The sequence below is a fragment of the Salvelinus sp. IW2-2015 genome, linkage group LG11 (assembly GCF_002910315.2).
Source record: "Salvelinus sp. IW2-2015 linkage group LG11, ASM291031v2, whole genome shotgun sequence".
Classification (NCBI taxonomy): domain Eukaryota; kingdom Metazoa; phylum Chordata; class Actinopteri; order Salmoniformes; family Salmonidae; genus Salvelinus; species Salvelinus sp. IW2-2015.
The window spans coordinates 46,144,773-46,164,786 of NC_036851.1; the positions used below are offsets into that span (position 1 = coordinate 46,144,773).

Genomic DNA, 20,014 nt, shown 5'->3' on the forward strand with positions numbered 1-20,014 from the left:
GTAGGTACCAAAACATTCAAGCACCCAAGCTAACTGGCTTAAGTTGGCTAGCTTGCTAGCTACTTCCAGACACAAATGTGAGAACAGCTCACTGACCACTATACTTGCCCTAGCAGAGCTGGTTAGGCTGTTTTTATGTTATCCAGAGCGTTGGTGACTGCAACTGTGCTGCTGGCAACAATTTACGTTTACTGACACCGGCCATATTCGTGASCGTTCATAATTTCGTCAGTTTTTCTGCGCTCTGGCAAAACCAGTGAGAGTACTCTGAAATCAGAGTAGATAGCCAGAGCGAATTTACCAGCTAAGTCTATCAACAGTTGTCGCAGTGACATTCTATTGAAATGGTTACTTGCATATTGGAGTCTTTTGTTAAGACATGTAGCTAAACAATGAACCATAATCCCAACTCATGACCTTACTACCCTGCATGTATCTGTAGGTCGCTAACCATCCAGGTTCAATGTTAGCTAACTGACATTAGGCTATAACTAGCAGAGCAAATGGCTCTGAGATGTGAATAATAAGATCATATACGTAACGTTAGCTAGCGAGCCAGCCAGCTAACGTTAGCTAGCTAGCTAACAGTACACTTTAACTTGAAATGAAAACGACATTCTGTCAAAATTAGAAACGTGTAATATCTGAAAATGTAGCGAGCTGGATGCTTCTCCCTGTCACGGATTCCATGGTTGCCCTTAGTTTGAAGATATAATCTGGAGACAGGTGTTTTTTCTATCCATCTCCTTAGCTATCATACTCTAATTTCACTGATTTCAAAACTCGGTCCTCCGGAAAGTTGAAAGCAACACTTATCAATATATATTGATAAGGTGGGAGACAATATATATTGATAAGTGTTGCTTTCAACTATCCGGAGGACCGAGTTTATATATATATATATAAAGCTKTGTTAGACAGGATTACCAGCCCAAATAGACAGAAGCGCGCTATATGGCAGAGCAATCCAAACTCATCTCTCCAAAAAACGCAGTTGGATCACTAGCCTAAACACAATACCCCATAATGCCAAAGTGGATTTTTTTTTCTCCACAATTTCGTGGTATCCAATTGATAGTTAGTCTTGTCTCATCGCTGCAACTCCCCTACGGACTCGGGAGAGGGGAAGGTCTAGAGCCTTGTGTCCTCCGAAACATGACTATGCCAAGCCGCCCTGCTTCTTGACACACTGCTCGCTTAACCCGGAAGCCAGCTACACCAATGTGTTGGAGTAAACACCGTCCAGCTGGCGACCAAAGTCAGCTTGCAGGTGCCCGGCCCGGCACAAGGAGTCACTAGAGCGCGATAGGACAAGGAAATCCTGGCCAGCCAAACCCTCCCCTAACCCAAATGACACTGGCCCATTGTGCGCCGCCTCATGGGTCTCCCGGTCACGGCTTGGGATCGAACCCGGGTCTCTAGTGATGCAGTGCCTTAGACCGCAGCGCCACTCGGGAGGCCAAAGTGGAATTATGTTTTTCGAGAATTTTACAAATGAATAAAAAAWKTCAATATTAAATGTCTTGAGTCAATAAGAATTCAACCACTTTGTTATGGCAGGCCTAACTAAGTTCAGGAGTAAAATGGGCTTAACAAGTCACATAAGTTRTATTTATCAGGTATGAAGGTAAGACCCAGATGCAAAACACATCGAATAAACAATAGTTTAATATACCAGCAAGGGCAGGCTATAGATAGGTCAAGGCAGGCAGGGGTCCGTAAACAGTGGTGGGGCAACGGTACCGGGCGGCAGGCAGGGTCAGGGTAAGGCAGAGGTCGGTAATCCAGAGGGGGGCAAAGGTACAGGTCAGCAGGCAGGCTCAGGCTCAGGGGCAGGCAGAGTGGTCAGGCAGGCGGGCTCGGAGTCAGGAAGGGCAAGGGTCACAACCAGGAGGGCGAGAAAAGAGAAACTGGAAAAAGCAGGAGCTGGAAATGGGAGACAAAGGGCTGTGAGACATGGGTTTGACTCTGGACACATGAAAAGTGGGATGTATACGAAGGATACGGSGCAACGGAAGACGAACAGCAGAGGGGCTAATGATCTTGGAGATGGGGAACGGGCCGATAATCCGGGGGGAGAGTTTGCGTGATTCCACCCGGAGGGGCAGATCCCGGGTGGATAGCCATTCCTTCTACTCAAGACGATACCGGGGAGCCGGCGTCCAATGGCGATCCGCTTGTCGCCGATACCAGGAGGTGGTCTTGATGMGTGCCGACCGGGCTCTCCCCCAGGTACAACAACAGCGGCGGACAAACATTTAGGTTCTAGATAGCACCTTTTTTTCTAAGAGTGTATCATACTAAATGGAGTGTCTCCAGATTTACATACAGAATAATATTAAATGCTCTGAGACCAGCTTTCCAACTGTATGAGCTTTCGCTAGCCTGATTGCTTCCAGATTGAGGATGAATCTGCACACGATGCATCCCTGATCACTTTCTGAAGTGGTCAGCCAAATCTGAGCACAATCCAGCCACAATGCAACTTTGTGCGTCTAGACCTGTCTTTTCAATGCGGTCTTTGTATTCTGATAGCAGAAGTCGCATGTGAGTGTCAAGTGTAGACACAGCTTGAGTTGTATGAGTAGGTTTGAGTTGAATATATTAATGTCATTGTGTACAGTATAAGATTGTATGCTCTGACAATGCCACCATAATATCCATGACTGGTTTGATACAGTTGTATTGAATTGAAGGCACAACCTATTTGAATTCCCATAGGAATATTCATAATTTATGTCTGTCAAATGAATATCTCATCTYGCGTACCGTATTAAGACCCTTGTGATGTCTTCAGTCATGTATGTAGTAGTGGTGCCTGGGTAAAATCACTGGGGAAGGCAAGCCAGTAAAAAAGCCATATTGTGGTATTTGCGTTGTTGCTCAATAACCCATTCGCTCACACGCCCACGTGATAGACATTAAGGCTGTGAAACAAAAAGGCAACAGTCACACAGTGGTGGGAGACAAAGGGCTGTGAGACACCATACACACTGAGTTCCAGAGTAGAATTACGACACCTCAGGACCGCCTCCCGAGCGACTAGTCACCGAAATGACTTGTGAACTTTATCCAGATTTACAACCCTCCCCCTCCTGTTTTCACACCACCCTCTGCCGCACTGTTTCCCTTCAATACCACATCCAGTGGCGGGTCATGACGCGAACGCCGCTCCAACCATCCTAGTCCAGCGGAATTGGGAAATGGGAGAAAGGATGGACATCATGAAGGATCTTCCCCCTCCCCCTCATAGAGGGGCACAATGGTGACCCAGTTTTCCACCATAATCTCATCCCCAGACTACAGTCTGGCCACATGCTGTACACAAGCTGCAGGAAGGGAGGAACAACAGAAGAAACTGGCAAGTGCCCAGCTGATGTTTTATGAGGAAGGGAACATAGGGAACTCGGGAGACAAAGGAAGAGGAAGTGGGGCTGGAAGAGCAAGAAAAGGAAGGGGCCGTGGAGGAGGAAGAGGTGAAGGAGGAAGAGGGCCATGGAGGTGTTATAACTGTCAACAGCCTGGCCACATTTCAAGAAATTGCCCCCAGAACAGGSGTGCTATGGGTGGTTACAATGAAGCTGAGGACAATGATACCTGCTATCCATCACCACCACATGTGACAGCGTCTAACCCGCAGGGTAGAGGGGGAAACTCGAGGTAGGATGAGGAGGAAGTAGAAGGAAAAGACAGCCAACAATGCCACTTTGGGGAGTATCCCATTTTATCTTCTAACTGTGCAGATTCACCTAAKATGAATGTGTGTGTGGGCGGTGTGAATAATTCCTTCCTGGTTGATTCAGGGCCAACCATTTCTATTTTATCTAAATGTAACAATTTAAAAGTTCTGTTGTCAAAATATGTAATAAAGACCATTGGGGGATCTGGCAATCCAATGGTAGAGAACCTTATTATTAAACCTCTCTTGGTCAAACTTGGTGATAAAACTTTTGTTTATTGTCCTACCTGTCCTGTAAATTTAATGGGTACCAGGCCACGATTGGTATTATTCATGKGACTTTTCTRACCCTTTTGACCCACTGAATGCATTTGCTCGACCAGGCCAAACTAAGTCTGACCACTYACACTGCACTGCCAAATTTAGTCATGGTCGAAGAGCCATTTGTTTCAATCACTGTGGCATTATGAGAAAGAGCAGGAAGAGTTGAAAATATGTTATTTGTATGAAGGAACTTTGGGTGTGGTAGCTGATGTAACCATTGAACAGCAACAGTGTTTCTCTGTGCCCCAATCAGTTCCCCATATCTCTATCTCCAAGATAAAGGATACCAAATGGGAAGAATTTGGTACATGGGTGAGGGGCTTGAGGTTGGCAATGGATTGGGAGGCTCAGCCAGATGGGAGAGAATTCTCCTCTGTGGTTGGGGCATGCACGCAGTGCACAGATGGGACAATGAAGTTCCTGTTCCCCTTGCACCTAACCAGCCCGCCCCTGACAGCACACTGTTGTCTCAGGTTTCGGACTGTTTATGGGCAAAGGATGAATATGACATAGGGAAGATGAGAGGAGCAACGCCTGTGACCGTCTCTCCTAAAGGCACATATTGACCCCACAAAGCGTAGTATCCCTTGCATAAGTAGGCAGAGGCAGGCATTGGCAAAATCCTGACCTCAATTCTGAGCAGGAGGGCTGTTGTCATCCTGTACGTCATCACTTTGCAACACGCCAATTTGACCTGTTAGAAAAGCATTTGGTGAAATGAGAATAGTACAAGATCTTAGAGCTGTTAACGATGCAGTGTATGCCAGGGCCCCAGTTGTGTCAAATCCAGCCACTATCCTTTCTTCTGTCCCGCCAGATTCAAATTGGTTAACAGTTGTTGATTTGGCTAATACATTTTTTAGCATTCCTGTGCACCCAGATTCTCAGTACTAGTTTGCGTTTTCTTTTCAAAGACAGCGCTATCAGTGGGCGGTTCTGCCCCAAGGTTACGTTGCAAGCCCCCCCACAATGAACGCCAACTTGCTGTCATTTGTGCCCCCTAAAGGGAGCACTCTTGTTCAGTACATTGACAACCTCCTTCTTTRCTCTCCTGACAAAGAATCATCATGTGAAATTGATACTGTTGCACTGCTAAAACTCCTAGCTGATGATGGCCACAAGACCTGAAAAAAAAATTCAATGTGTCCAACAAACTGTCAAGTATTTATGCCATGTGATTACACCAGGGGGCAGGAGTTTGGCTACGGACAGTGTTCCTAAACCAAGTACAAAATAACAGATGTTGTCACTGCTGGGAATGACAGGCTATTGTAGAGTGTGGTTAATTGATTACTTTGAAATTGTTCAACTTCTCTCTGATCTCATTCATTTGAAACCCTTGGCCATGGGGGATCAGTTTGAGTGCACTAAAGATGGTGAAAAAGCGCTAATTTGGCTTAAACGGGCACTCTCGTTGTCGCCTTGTTTGGGGTTATCTGATCACTCCAAACCTTTCCATTTGTTCGTTTCAGAAAATAATGGGTTTATTTAATCAGTACTGACACAAACTGTGGTAAGATGAGACCTGTTGGTTTCTACTGGAAACGTCTCCATACTGTCGCGCGTGCACTGCTCCCTTGCCTCCGCTCTGTGGCGGCAGCAACGGAGGCAGTGTTGGCCTGTGCTGACATTGTAGCTATGCGGCCATTGACTGTTCATGTGCTTCATTCTGTCTTCTTCCTTATCTCACAGGCAAGGACAGAACAACTCACCCCCGCAAGGCTGTTACATTGGAAGAACGTGTTATTGACAATGCCCCAAGTTACTCTGAAACGCTGCACTGTCTTAAACCCTGCAACCTTACTCCCCACACAGTCTGACGGTGATGCACATGACTGCAGTGAGGTGGTTGACCTCTTGTGTAAACCACACCCTGATCTCCAAGATGTGCCAATTCCTAGCAGTGATTCAATCTATTTCGGGGATGGTTGTGCTTAACGTTCTTCTTCAGGTGATCCAGTTGCATCTTATGCTGTATGTACACCCCACAGTATTGAAGAGGCAGCTAGACTGCCCTCCCACTTCTCTGCACAGGCAGCAGAGCTTTTTGCTCTTACAAGCGCATGTGTGTTGGGAAAGGGAAAATCCCTCACAGTGTATGCTGACTCTCAGTACGCTTTTGGTGTCTGTAGCATTTTTGGAACCCTGTGGCAACATCGTGGTTTCCTCACCTCAACTGGTAAACCAATAGCACACCATAACATGGTTAAATAACTGCTTGAGGTTGTACTCCTGCCCTCTACACTTGCAATTTGTAAATGTCAAATCTAATCAAATCAAATTGCACTTGTGCCAAATACAACAGTTTTAGACCTTAAAGTGAAAAGCCCTTAACCAACAATGCAATTTTAAGAAAAAWAAGTGTTAATAAAAAATAGGTAAGTAAAAAATTAAACAAATAAATAAATAAAGACCGCAGTAAAGTAACAGTAGCGAGGCTATATACAGGGGGTACAGGGGTACAGGTTAGTCGACATAATTTCGGTAATATGTACATGTACTGTAGGTAGAGGTAAAGTGACTATGCATAGATAACAAACAGAGAATAGCAGCCGAGTAAAGGGGGGGGGAGGGGGGACGACGACAATGCAAATAGTCTGGGTAGTCATTTGATTAGCTGTTCAGGAGTCTCATGGCTTGGGGGTAGAAGCTGTTAAGATGCCTCTTGGACCTAGACTTGGCACTCCAGTACCGCTTGCAGTGCGGTAGCAGAGAGAACAGTCTATGACTAGGGTGGCTGTCTTTGACCATTTTTAGGGCCTTCCTCTGACACTGCCTGGTATAGAGGTCCTGGATGGCAGGAAGCTTGGTTCCAGTGATATACTGGGCCGTACGCAGTACCCTATGTATTGCTTTGCGGTCGTAGGCCGAGCAGTTGCCATACCAGGCGGTGATGCAACAAGTCAGGATGCTCTCGATGGTGCAGCTGTATAACTCTTTGAGGATGAGGTCTCATACCAAATCTTTTCAGTCTCCTGAGGGGGAATAGGCTTTGTCGTGCCCTCTTCACAACTGTCTTGGTGTGTTTGGACCATGTTAGTTTGTTAGTGATGTGGACACCAAGGAACTTGAAGCTCTCAACCTGCTCCACTACAGCACCGTTAATGAGAATGGGGGAGTGCTCAGTCCTCCTTTTCCTGTAGTCCACAATCATCTCCTTTGTCTTGATCACGTTGAGGGAGAGGTTGTTATCCTGGCACCACATGGCCAGGTCTCTGACCTCCCTATAGGCTGTCTCATCGTTGTCGGTGATCAGGCCTACCACTGTTGTGTCGTCGGCAAACTTAATGATGGTGTTGGAGTCGTGCCCGGCCATGCAGTCCTGCGTGTACAGGGAGTACAGGAGGGGACTGAGCACGCACCCCTGAGGGGCCCCCGTGTTGAGGATCAGCGTGGCGGATGTGTTGTTACCTACCCTTACCATCTGGGGAGTCCCAGGGTCTTTACTTAGTTATAAGCTTTGAGGACACTATGGTGTGGAATGCTGAGTTGTAGTCAATGAATAGCATTCTCACATAGATGTTCCTTTTGTCCAGGTGGGGAAAACGCAGTGTGGAGTACAATAGAGATTGCATCATCTGTGGATCTGTTGGGGCGGTATGCAAATTGGAGTGGATCTAGGGTTTCTGTCATAATGGTGTTGATGTGAGCCATGACCAGCCTTTCAAAGCACTTCATGGCTACAGACGTGTGTGCTGTGGGTCAGTAGTCATTTAGGCAGGTTACCTTAGTGTTCTTGGGCGCAGGGACTATGGTGGTCTGCTTGAAACATGTTGGTATTACAGACTCAGTCAGGGACAGGTTGAAAATGTCATTGAAGACACTTTCCAGTTGGTCAACGCATGCTCGAGTACACATCCTGGTAATCCGTCTGGCCCTGCGGCCTTGTGAATGTTGACCTGTTTAAAGGTCTTACTCACGRAGTAAGTCAGCTACGGAGAGCGTGATCACATAGTCTTCTGGAACAGCTGATGCTCTCATGCATGCTTCAGTGTTGCTTGCCTCGAAGCGAGCATAGAAGTAATTTAAATTGTCTGGTAGGCTTGCGTCACTGGTCAGCTCACGGCTGTGTTTCCCTTTGTAGTCTGTAATAGTTTGCAAGCCCTGCCACATCCGACGAGTGTCCGACACGTTTTTCTGACAGTGATGATGTTTTGCTTATAATGTGATTTGATTGGTGTGAAGCCAAATCCAAACTGGCCTCTCCTGATTGGCTAATTTGAATAGATTTTTATCCAGGGAGGCCAAATGCTTGCTGGCATCAATCATACAAATGCTCTTGCGCCAACATGTCATGCTTTTTTGTTTCAGACAGCACGCAAGCGGTATTGGAGCACATCTAGGTCCAAGAGGCTTCTAAACAGCTTCTTCCCCTAAGCCATGACACTCCTGAACATCTAATCAAATGGCTACCCAGACTATTTGCATTGCCCACCCTCTTTCACGCTGCTGCTCTATGTTATTATCTATGAATAGTCACTTTAATAACTCTACCTACATGTACATATTACCTCGACTAACCGGTGCCCCCGCACATTTACTCTGTACCGGTACCCCCTGTACATAGCCTCACTATTGTTATTTTACTGCTGCTCTTTAATTATTTGTTACTTTTATTTCTTATTCTTTTAGGTATTTTTCTTAAAACTGCATTGGTTAAGGGCTTGTAAGTAACCATTTCACTGTAAGTGTCACACCTGTCCTCGTGATTATCTCTTCCCCCCTCCAGGTGTCACCCATCTTCCCTATTACCCTCAGTGTATTATTATTATTTTTTTTACATTTTATTTTATTTTGATTACCCCTTTTTTCTCCCCAATTTCGTGGTATCCAATTGGTAGTAGTTTCAGTCTTGTCTCATCGCTGCAACTCCCGTACGGACTCGGGAGAGGCGAAGGTCGAGAGCCATGCGTCCTCCGAAACACAACCCAACCTAGCCGGTACTGCTTCTTGACAGTTCGTCTTGTCTTGCCAAGTCAACCAACGTTTTTCCTAGCTCCTGTTTTTCCTAGTCTTTCTTTTCTAGTCCTTCCGGTTCTGACCTTTTGCCTGCCCTGACACTGAGCCCGCCTGCCTGACCATTCTGCCTGCCCTGACACTGAGCCCGCCTGCCTGACCATTCTGCCTGCCCCTGACCTCGAGCCTGCCTGCCACCCTGTACCGTATGGACTCTGGCCTGGTTATGAATGCCTGCCTGCCACCCTGTACCGTATGGACTCTGGCCTGGTTATGAATGCTTGCCTGCCACCCTGTACCGTATGGACTCTGGCCTGGTTATGAATGCTTGCCTGTCCTCGACCTGTCTCTTACCTGATCCTCGTTGTTCAATAAATAGCAGACTCGAACCATCTGCCTCCTGTGTCTGCATCTGGGTCTCGCCTTGTGTTGTTATAGTAAGGTTGTATTCGGCAAATACAATTTGATTTGATTTGTTAATTGTTGCAGTCATTTCAGTCACTGTAGTAGCTGACGTGTATAGTCAGTGTTGGAAAAAGTACTGAATTCTCATACTTGAGTAAAAGTAAAGATACCTTAATAGAAAATGACTCAAGTAAAAGTGAAAGTCACCAAAGAAAATAATACTTCAGTAGAAGTCTAAAAGTATTTGTTTTTAAATATACTTAGGTATCAAAAGTAAATGTAGTTGCTAAAATATACTTAAGTATCAAAAGTAAAAGTAAAAGTATGAATAATTTAAAATTCCTTATATTAAAGCAAACCAGATGGCACAATTGTCTTGTTTTTTWAATTTACGGATCGCCAAGTTCACAATCCAACCCTCAGACATAATTTACAAATGAAGCATTTGTGTTTCGGCTATGAAAAGCCAACTGAAAATTATTCATGATTATTATTTGACCATGCTTGTCACTTATGAACATTTTTTGAACATCTTTGGCATTAGTTCTGTTATAATCTTCCACCCGGCCACGCCAGAAGAGGACTGGCCACCCCTCATAAGCCTGGTCCTCTCTAGGTTTCTTCCTAGGTTTTGGCCTTCTAGGGAGTTTCCTAGCCACGTGCTTCTACACCTGCATTACTAAGCTGTTTGGGGTTTTGGCTGGGTTTCTGTACAGCACTTTGAGATATTAGCTGTGTCCGAAGGGCTATATAAAATAAAATTGATTGATTGATTGATTGTTTGTGAGTCTGCCAGATCCAGAGAGAGTAGGGATGACCAGGGATGTTCTCTTGATAAGTTTGAGAATTTGACCATTTTCTGTCCTGCTAAGCATTCAAAATGTAACGAGTACTTTTTGTGTGTCAGGGAAAATGTACGGAGTAAAAAGTAATAATTTTTCTTTAGGAATATAGTGACAGCAAAGTAGTTGTCAAAAATATAAATAGTAAAAGTACACATACCAAAACAACTACTTCAGTTGTACTTTAAATTATCTTTACTTAAGTACTTTACACCACTGGTATAGCGGTGATCATCTTGGTGAAATAAACACAAAATAACCAATTCAAGTGGCCACTTATTGCATGATTAAATGTATCCATTCTCATACCCTGAGTATCAAAACATTAAAGCAACTGCTCTTCTATGACATCGACTACACCAGAGGTGAATCCAGGTGAAAGCTATGATCCCTATTGATGTCACTTGATTAAACCCACTTAAATCATGTAGATGAAGGAGAGGAGACGTGGATTGTGTAGTATGGTGCTATTCAGTGGGGAATGGGCAAGACAAATATTTACTGTATGTGCCTTTGAACAGGGTATGTATGTGCCCCCCCCCACTCGCCCAAGGTTGCAGCAGCCCCTAGTGCTGAGCCGGCTGCACTATGTTAACGCAGCCACGCAGAAAGGCTTGTGCACTGCGCCACTCGTGGGCAGATATATACACTCAGCCCTCTCTCTCTCCTTCTCCTCCTCCTCGCTCACATTCTCTCTTCTCCTCCATCAGGCAACATCCTGCTCTCGCCTCCATCTCCAGCAACCATGTCCAGCACTGTATCAGGTAAGGCATATGTTACAACCTATCGTTTATAAAATGGGGGGATATGTATTTATCAGATGAAATCTTTCTGTTGTATGGTTTTAGATGGAATATCTAGATGTTATTGGAGATGTGCTGATGGGTGGGGTGTATTTTGATATGTATTACTCAAATAGGTTCTTCATTTTAAATGTCATTTTTTTTTTTACATGTAAAATAGATCTTCAGAGCGTTTTTTGTTTGATCTAATGTCTGGCCAGATCAAATTCCACCATTCATCAATCATTTGAGTGCTTCTAAAGGTTGTATGTTGAAACTGAGTATGTCTCTCAAAAATGACCATGTGTGGATTATTTCAGGGGATCAGATGGTTTCTATTTGTGATTAGAGATCTCAGGGATTTGCCTCCAGTCATACCAAGGGCTGCGTCTCAAATGGTACCTTATTCCTTATGTAATGCACTACCTTTGACTASGGCCCCAGGGGGTATTGAGGGGCCATTTGTGACGCGGCCAAGGTGTGACTGCTGGTAAAATGCCGGCTTGATGATGCAGATCTGAAGCAGTAAAAAAGGAAGCTCACATTGAGGCTTGCAGTACACGCGGCAAATTATACAGTTCAAATTCTAGGTCCTATACAGTTCATTATATAGGAATCACTAGGGGTGTAAACCTCTGACAAAACTATGGTACAGTATCGGATACAAAAGATGATATTGAATTCATCTGATTCGATATAGTCTGATACTGACCATTATTTGCTAATCCCTCTTTTGATGGCATTCGTGATCATGACATTTCACTTTTGTGCCTGTGTATGTGTGTGTGTGTGCCTGTGTGTGTGCGTGTGTGTGCGTGTGTGTGCGTGTGTGTGTGTGTGTGTGTGTGTGTGTGGGGGGGGGGGGGGGGGGGGGGCATTTTAAAGTGTGTTGAATATGATAGTGAATGAATTGTCTTTGAAAGGCCTAATGGTTTAAGTTGGCGTGCGGGTAATTTGCAGTAATCTCTGACATGATTACCCCACCCAATTAGCCATGTACATAGAATGTCAGTTCATGTTCAGCCCTAAAAGTTAAATCCAACATTTCTGTTATTATGAATTGTAATTTGCAACCTTGTATTTAAAATACAAAAATGTTCCTTAAATAAACAATTGATGGCCTATTGCAACCCCCATCGGCCACCACATTAACACGAGGGTTAACCAGCGCTAACTCAGTGTTCCATGCTCTGTGCAGCTTCTTTAGGTCTTGTCCTTCCATTCATCTGTTCACACAGATTTTGTGTGTATTAGTCCCATCTCTGTCTGAACATTGACCTACAGTATAATAGCTCCACACTTGATTGAGGAAAAAGACAATAGGAACCCCATTTACAACAGCTATAGGATCTGGAAGCATAATTTCCCACGCATCCAGCTAAAAGTCAGGCAGCAATACAACAATACTAATTTCACCACTTTTTCATCAAAGAATAACAGTTCTCTGCACAGGTATTACGGATGAAGTATATTTTCAGCACAGGAAAAGTAGTAAACATCTTATGGCAATGTGGATTATCATCCTTTCTTGTCATTACTGTTGTTACAGTGTCAAAAGAATGTCTAAAGTATCCGTATACATACCAATATCCTGTCAGTCAATAATGTATTTTGTGGGAGTATAGTGTCATCCTGACCGCTGTGCTCTCAAAGCTTCAGGGTGGTTGTACGAGGCTAGTATACTGTACGTTCACATTAGTGATCTTTTAGCTAAAACCATGGTAAATATAGATTTTAAATAATGTTATTAATAGGAAGTTCATAGTATCTGTTTATTAAATTGAAGCGCTTGATCAACATAGATCAATCAGCTTGTGATGCTCTTTTTGTGGTTTGGACCTGTTCTCAAACACACAGATTGTTATATGCTACTGGTTGAACACACCACTATCACACAGTGGGGAGTCAAAAGGAAAGACTATAGGAGAAAAGAGATGCACGTGAATTTGTGTCTAATTTTTGCCCAGATTGTCGAGCAAGACAAGAGTTCACATTCTGAACATGAATCACTGAAACATTTCCTTAATCTCCTAAACAGGCCTTGAAATATGTCAATTATATTTTCAACCTGAAAATGGTTTGTGATTAGATTAGGAGAGCAGGTTAAGAGAGCAGTTTAGCTAATGCAATTAAAATTGAATGACTGCCTTAATTTCACTGGACCCCAGGAAGAGTAGCTACTACCTTGGCAGGAACTAATGGAGATCCATAATAAATACAAATACAAACCCTATGTTACATGWGCTCCTGCCACGCCCTCTACTGCTTGAATGACAGGTCTCCTTGACCTGCCACCACTCCCCCAGCGCTCTCTCCCTCTCCCTCTCCCTCTCTCTCTCTGTGTGTGATTGTGTGGGCGGAGACAGGTGTGCTGGAGTCAGAGCAGATCCCCACCAGATGCAACCTGTTCCATAATCAAGACMTCTGCAAATACTCAGTCCTGCCACTCCCACACTGCCAGATCGTAATCTCTGCTCAGTCAGTCTACGTTTCTAGCCGTTTGTTACTATTTAGATCCTGTTATCCTGTTGTGCCTGTTTTTCTTGCCTGACACAGTTTTCCTCTCCGCTACAGTTCTGCCCGCTCTGACTCTGGTCCCTGTCTCCAGTCCCATATGGATTCCCCTCCTGCTTACCCTGTCCCAACCCCTCCCACTCCAGCCTCAGCCTCCGCACCTGGTTTCCTGCAACCCGCCTGAGCTTCCCCTGGCCTGCACTCCATCTTCCCCCTGTGTTTCAATAAATACCTTGGTTACTTCATCCCAGTCTCCTTGTCTGAGTCTGCTCTTGGGTTTCCCTGTTCCACTCCGCGTAACAGTACGATCTGGCCGTTGGTCTGGGGGTGATATCCAGAAGAAAGACTGACATTGATACCAAGAGCTGAACAGAAGGATCTCCATACCTGGGAGGTAAACTGGGGTCCCCTGTCGGAAACGATGTAAGTGGCAATGCCATGCAGACGAAACACATGGTACACCAGCATGTCCGCAGTCTCCCTGGAGGACGGGAGCTTGGAGAGGGGAATGAAGTGAGCCACTTTGGAAAACCTGTCAATAATGGTGAGGATGACGGAGTTACCGCTAGATGGGGGAAGGCCAGTGAGGAAGTCCAGAGCTATGTGTGACCAGGGGTGACTGGGTAAGGGAAGAGGATGCAGCAGCCCGGAAGTGGGTTTAGTGGAGGTTTTGTTCCGAGCMCAAACCGAGCAGGCTGAGACAAACTCCCAGACATCTCTCTCCATGGTGGGCCACCAGAAGCGCTGACACAGGAAGGCGATGGTCCGGTTCATACCAGGGTGACAGGTGAGGTGAGTAGAATGGCCCCACTGAAGAACCTCAGAGCGAACACAATCTGGAACAAAYGTGGCATTCTTAGGACCGTTACCCGGGTCAGGCTGGTTCTGCGGCGCCTGGAGGATACAGGACTCGATCTCCCAGGCAACGGCGGCAACAATGCAGGTGGATGGCACAATGGCTTCTGGCTCGGTACCTGTGTTGTCGGTGCTGAACTGGCGGGAGAGGGTATCAGGCTTGGTATTCTTTGAACCGGGGTGATCAGTGAGTGTGAAATTGAATCTACCGAAGAACAAGGCCCACCTGGATTTCCAGGAGTTCAGACGTTTGGCGGTCTGGATGTAGGACAGGTTTTTATGGTCAGTCCACACGATGAAGGGGAGGACAGAGCCCTCCAGCCAGTGACGCCATTCCTCAAGAGCCAGCTTAACTGCCAGGAGTTCCCAGTTTCCGATGTCAAAATTTCTCTCTGCAGGTGAGAGCTTACGGGAAAAGAATGCAAATGGGTGGACCTTCTGATCAGAGGGGTAATGTTGAGACAGAACAGCACCTACCCCRGTGTCAGAGGCATCCACCTCCACAATGAACTGGAGTTCTGGGTCAGGCTGAGTAAGGACCGGAGCGGAGGTGAAGTGACGCTTGTGTTCCAGGAATGCTGCCTCTGCCTCAGGAGTCCAGTGGAACGGAGTGGAGGTGGAGGTGAGAGTGGTGAGAGGTGCAGCCAGACGGCTGTAGTTGTGGATGAAACGTCTGTAAAAATGTGCAAACCCCAGGAAACGCTGTAGCTGCTTCAGGTTGGAGGGCGCAGGCCACTCTGTGACTGTCATGACCTTGGCGGGGTCCATACGTAACAGTCCCTGTGCAATAATATAACCCAGGAATGACACTGAGGCAGCATGGAACTCACATTTTTTGGCTTTAACAAAAAGCTTATTCTCCAACAGCCGTTGAAGAACTGGGCCAACGTGTTGCTGGTGAGCCTCAGGGTCCTTGGAAAAAATCAGGATGTCGTCTAAATAGACAAAAACGAAGCGTCCAATCACATCCCTCAGCACATCATTGACTAGGTTCTGGAAAACAGCAGGGGCGTTAGTAAGACCAAAAGGCAAGACCAAATACTCAAAGTGACCCAGTGGTGTGTTGAACGCAGTCTTCCACTCGTCCCCCTCTCTTATGCGGACAAGGTGGTAGGCATTCCGGAGGTCGAGCTTGGTAAACACCGTGGCACCATGGAGGGGAGAAAAAGCAGAGCTGATGAGTGGCAAGGGGTACTTGTTCTTTACTGTGATATTATTCAGCCCACTGAAGTCTATGCACGGCCTCAGTGACCCATCCTTCTTCTTCACGAAGAAAAACCCTGCACCCATCGGGGAGGAAGATGGCTTGATAAGTCCTGCAGCCAGAGAATCCTGGATGTACCGAGCCTCTTGCTCGGGGCGAGAGAGGTTAAATAACCGGCTACTGAGAAGAGGAGCTCCAGGCTGGAGGTCAATGGAGCAGTAGTACGGCTGGTGAGGCGGCAGCGACAGGGCGCGGTGCTTGCTGAACACAAGAGCTAGATCGCAATACTCTGGAGGAACTGATAACAGGTCTGGAGGTTCTGGAATGAACTGGGGCACAGACAAGGCAGGGCAAGGGCAGAATGTAGACAATTAGAGTGACAAGATGAACTCCAAGGGGTTGCCATTCCAGCGGTCCAGTCAATTTGTGGGTTGTGTAGCTTTAACCATGGATGTCCAAGAACCAGGGGGGAGTAAGTACAGTCGATTATGTGGAAACTGATCTTTTCCTGGTGGTTTCCAGAGAGACGCAGGATGACAGGGGCGGTTCTCTCACAGACACGGGCAAGGAGCTGTGCATTGAGAGCGTTGGCATYGAGGGGTGAATCGAGTGGGACAGTGTCCAAGCCCAACCGGGTACCGAGACCTTGGTCCAGGAAGCTCCCGTTGACTCTCGAATCGATGAGAGCAGACAGAGGAAAAGCCTGGCTCTGCCACACAAGGTTGCCTTCAAGCAGGGGTCGGGGAGAAGATGGGCAGGCGATTTGGCTCAACAGTATATCCCCCATTACTGCCGAGCCCCCTCTTTTGCTGGACGCAGGGAACAAGTGGAAACAAAGTGACCAACCTGGCCACAGTATAGGCAGCTCCTAGCGCCGATTCGCACGCTGCCTCTCCTCTGGAGAGAGACGGATTCAGGATTAGGAAGAGCCTAGGTAAGGGATGCAGTTGGAGAAGGAGGACAAGGCGCTGAAGCAGATGTTATGGTACATGCAACCCTACCTACTCTCTCACTCCGATGCTCCCAGAGACGGTTGTTGATGCAGATGGTGAGAGAGAGGAGTTCATTGAGTCCATCAGGCTCATCCCTGGACACCAACTCGTCCTTGATGGTCTCAGTGAGCGCGTTCTGGAATGCTCTCTGAAGGGCCTCCTCATTCCAGCCGATCTCAGCGGCAAGGGTAAGAAACTCACATGCCATCTCAGCAACACTACGAGGGCCTTGATGGAGGGACAAGAGTCGTTTAGCAGCATCCTTACCGCAGACAAGGTGGCATCGAATAAACTTTACCCCCGATTCATTGGTCCCTTTGAAATTGACCGTGTCATTAACACCTCTGCTGTGCGCTTGAAACTCCCAGCCTCTCTCAGGATCCATCCTACCTTCCATGTATCCCTGATTAAACATGTCTGCTCTCATCCCGTCTCCTCCTGCAGCAGCTCCTCCACCCCCTCGGCTCATCAATGACCACCCTGCCTATACCGTCCGGTGGCTTTTGGATGTGCGCCATCAGGCTCGCGGCTGACAGTACCTGGTGGACTGGGAAGGATACGGGCAGGAGGAGCGCTGCTGGGTGCCCCGCCATCACATTCTGGACCCCTCCCTCTTACGTGATTCCTATCCCTCACACCCAGATAAGCCTGGTCGGGCGTGTAGAGGGGGGTACTGTTACATCTGCTCCTGCCACACCCTCTACTGCTCATCCTGTGCCTCCTTGACCTGCCGCCACTCCCCCAGTACTCTCACCCTCTCACTCTCTCTTTGTGTGTGTGATTGTGTGGTCGGAGACAGGTGTGCTGGAGTCAGAGCAGATCCCCACCAGCTGCAACCTGTTCCATAAGCAAGACCTCTACAAATACTCAGTCCTGCCACTTCCACACTGCCAGATTGTAATCTCTGATCAGTCAGTATATGTTTCTAGCCGTTTGTTACTATTTAGATCCTGTTATCCTGTTGTGCCTGTTTTCCTTGCCTGACACAGTTTTCCTCTCCGCTACAATTCTTCCCACTCTGACTCTGGTCCCTGTCTCCAGTCCCACGTCTCCTCATCCTGCTACTCTGYCMTGGATTCCCCACTCTACAGCTCCCTTGGATTCCCCTCCGGACCTGCTTACCCTGTCCCAACCCCTCCCACTCCAGCCTCAGCCTCCGCACCTGGTTTCCTGCAACCCACCCGAGCTTCCCCTGGCCTGCACTCCATCTTCCCCCTGTGTTTCAATAAATACCTTGGTTACTTCATCCCAGTCTCCTCGTCTGAGTCTGCTCTTGGGTTTCCCTGTTCCACTCCGTGTAACACCCTAACCCTTTTCCTAACCTTAACCCCAGTCTCCTAACCTGCTACGTTAATTCTCCTAACCTGCTGCGTACGTTCTCTTAACCTCCTAAAAAGTCAATTCTGGTCATAGCTGTATTCAACCTAGTCAGCACCCTTAAAATGACCTGGTATACAAGGCGGCCATTTTGAAGTATTTTGGGGGAATAATGACTTACAGCTCCCACAGTAGGTGTCTCGTTAGGCGTTCAGTTTTTTCCAAAGAGGTTTAGTTTTCAAGTCCTCCTTTTTCACATTAGGTACGTAACAATAAACAGTATTTCATAGATCCATAGGCTTCTCAGCCCATCATTGAGAGAGAGAGAGGTGTAGTCTGTTTAGTCTCTCTCTCTCTCACTCTCTCTCTCCTTTGTAACATACAGTGAAGGCTACAGTTGGGCAATCTGCAGTGAAATGACATGTTTTCAGCCTGGGGCCGAGAGGCTGGACATGATTTACCAAAATGTCCTCTGCAGCTCAGATCTGTTTTAATAGAGCTCACAAAGGTAACAATATACAGCTTAGTTCTGTTTTAATAGAGCTCACAGACATAACAATATACAGCTTAGTTCTGTTTAGGGCCATTTTGAAGTATTTGGGGGAATAATGACTTACAGCTCCCACAGTAGGTGTTCGTTAGGCGTTCAGTTTTCCAAAGAGGTTTAGTTTTCAAGTCTCCTTTTTCACATTAGGTACGTAACAATAAACAGTATTTCATAGATCCATAGGCTCTCAGCCATCATTGAGAGAGAGAGAGGTGTAGTCTGTTTAGTCTCTTCTCTCTCACTCTTCTCTCTCCTTTGTAACAACAGTGAGGCTACAGTTGCGGCAATCTTTGCAGTGAAATGACATGTTTTTCAGCCTGGGGCCGAGAGGCTGACATGATTACCAAAATGTCCTCTGCAGCTCAGATCTGTTTTAATAGGCTCACAAAGGTAACAATATACAGCTTATTCTGTTTAATAGAGCTCACAGACATAACAATTACAGCTTAGTTTGTTGTAATAGAGCTCACAGACATAACAATATACAGCTTAGTTCTGTTTTAATAGAGCTCACAGAGGGTAACAAATAACAGCTTAGTTCTGTTAATAGAGCTCACAGACGTAACAATATACAGCTTAGTTCTGTTTTAATAGAGCTCACAAACATAACAATATACAGCTTAGTTCTGTTAATAGAGCTCACAGACGTAACAATATACAGCTTTAGTTCTTTTTAATAGAGCTCACAGACGTAAACAATATGCAGCTTAGTTCGTTTTTATAGAGCTCACAAACATAACAATATACAGCTTAGTTCTGTTTTAATAGAGCTCACAGACGTAACAATATACAGCTTAGTTCTGGTTTATAGAGCTCACAGACATAACAATAAACAGCTTAGTTCTGTTTTAATAGAGCTCACAGACCATAGACAGATACAGGCTTGGGTCTGTTTTAAAGAGCTCACAGAGTAAACAAAATAAAAGCTTAGTTCTGTTTTAATAGAGCTCATAGAAGTAACAATATACAGCTTAGGTTCGTTTTTAATAGAGCTTACAGACATAACAATATACAGCTTAGTTCTGTTTTATAGAGCTCACAGACATTAACAAATTACATCTTAGTTCTGTTTTAATAGAGCTCACCAGACAAACAATATACAGCTTAGTTCTGTTTTAATAGAGCTCACAGACATAACAATATACAGCTTAGTTCGTTTTAATAGAGCTCACAGAACATAACAATATACAGCTTAGTTCTGTTTTAATAGAGCTCACAGACATAACAATATACAGCTTAGTTCTGTTTTAATAGAGCTCACAGACATAACAATATAGCTTAGTTCTGTTTTAATAGAGCTCACAGACTAACAATATACAGCTTAGTTCTGTTGTTTAATAGAGCTCACAGGACTAACAATATACAGCTTAGTTCTGTTTTAATAGAGCTCACAGACATAACCAATATACAGCTTAGTTCTGTTTAATAGAGCTCACAGGACATAACAATATACAGCTTAGTTCTGTTTTAATAGGCTCACAGACATAACAATATTACAGCTTAGTTTCTGTTTTAATAGAGCTCACAGACATAAACAATATACGCTGTAGTTCTGTTTTAATAGAGCTCACAGAGGTAACAAATAAAGCTGAGTTCT

At 45.7% G+C, this 20,014-nt stretch overlaps 1 protein-coding gene across 2 annotated transcripts in view; it reads left to right on the forward strand.

Moving 5' to 3' along the window:
* LOC111970486 (stathmin-3-like) overlaps positions 1-20,014 on the forward strand; it is a 118,292-nt gene that overhangs the window by 79,718 nt on the left and 18,560 nt on the right. Inside the window, exons 1-2 of one of the 2 annotated variants that reach the window (XM_023997252.2) lie at positions 3,069-3,660; positions 10,917-10,970. In XM_023997252.2, the coding sequence (XP_023853020.1) occupies positions 10,952-10,970 (19 nt within the window). In that variant the 5' untranslated portion in view covers positions 3,069-3,660; positions 10,917-10,951. Of the gene's footprint in view, positions 1-3,068; positions 3,661-10,916; positions 10,971-20,014 lie in introns of those variants that run through there. The other variant, XM_023997253.2, reaches the window with a different exon arrangement.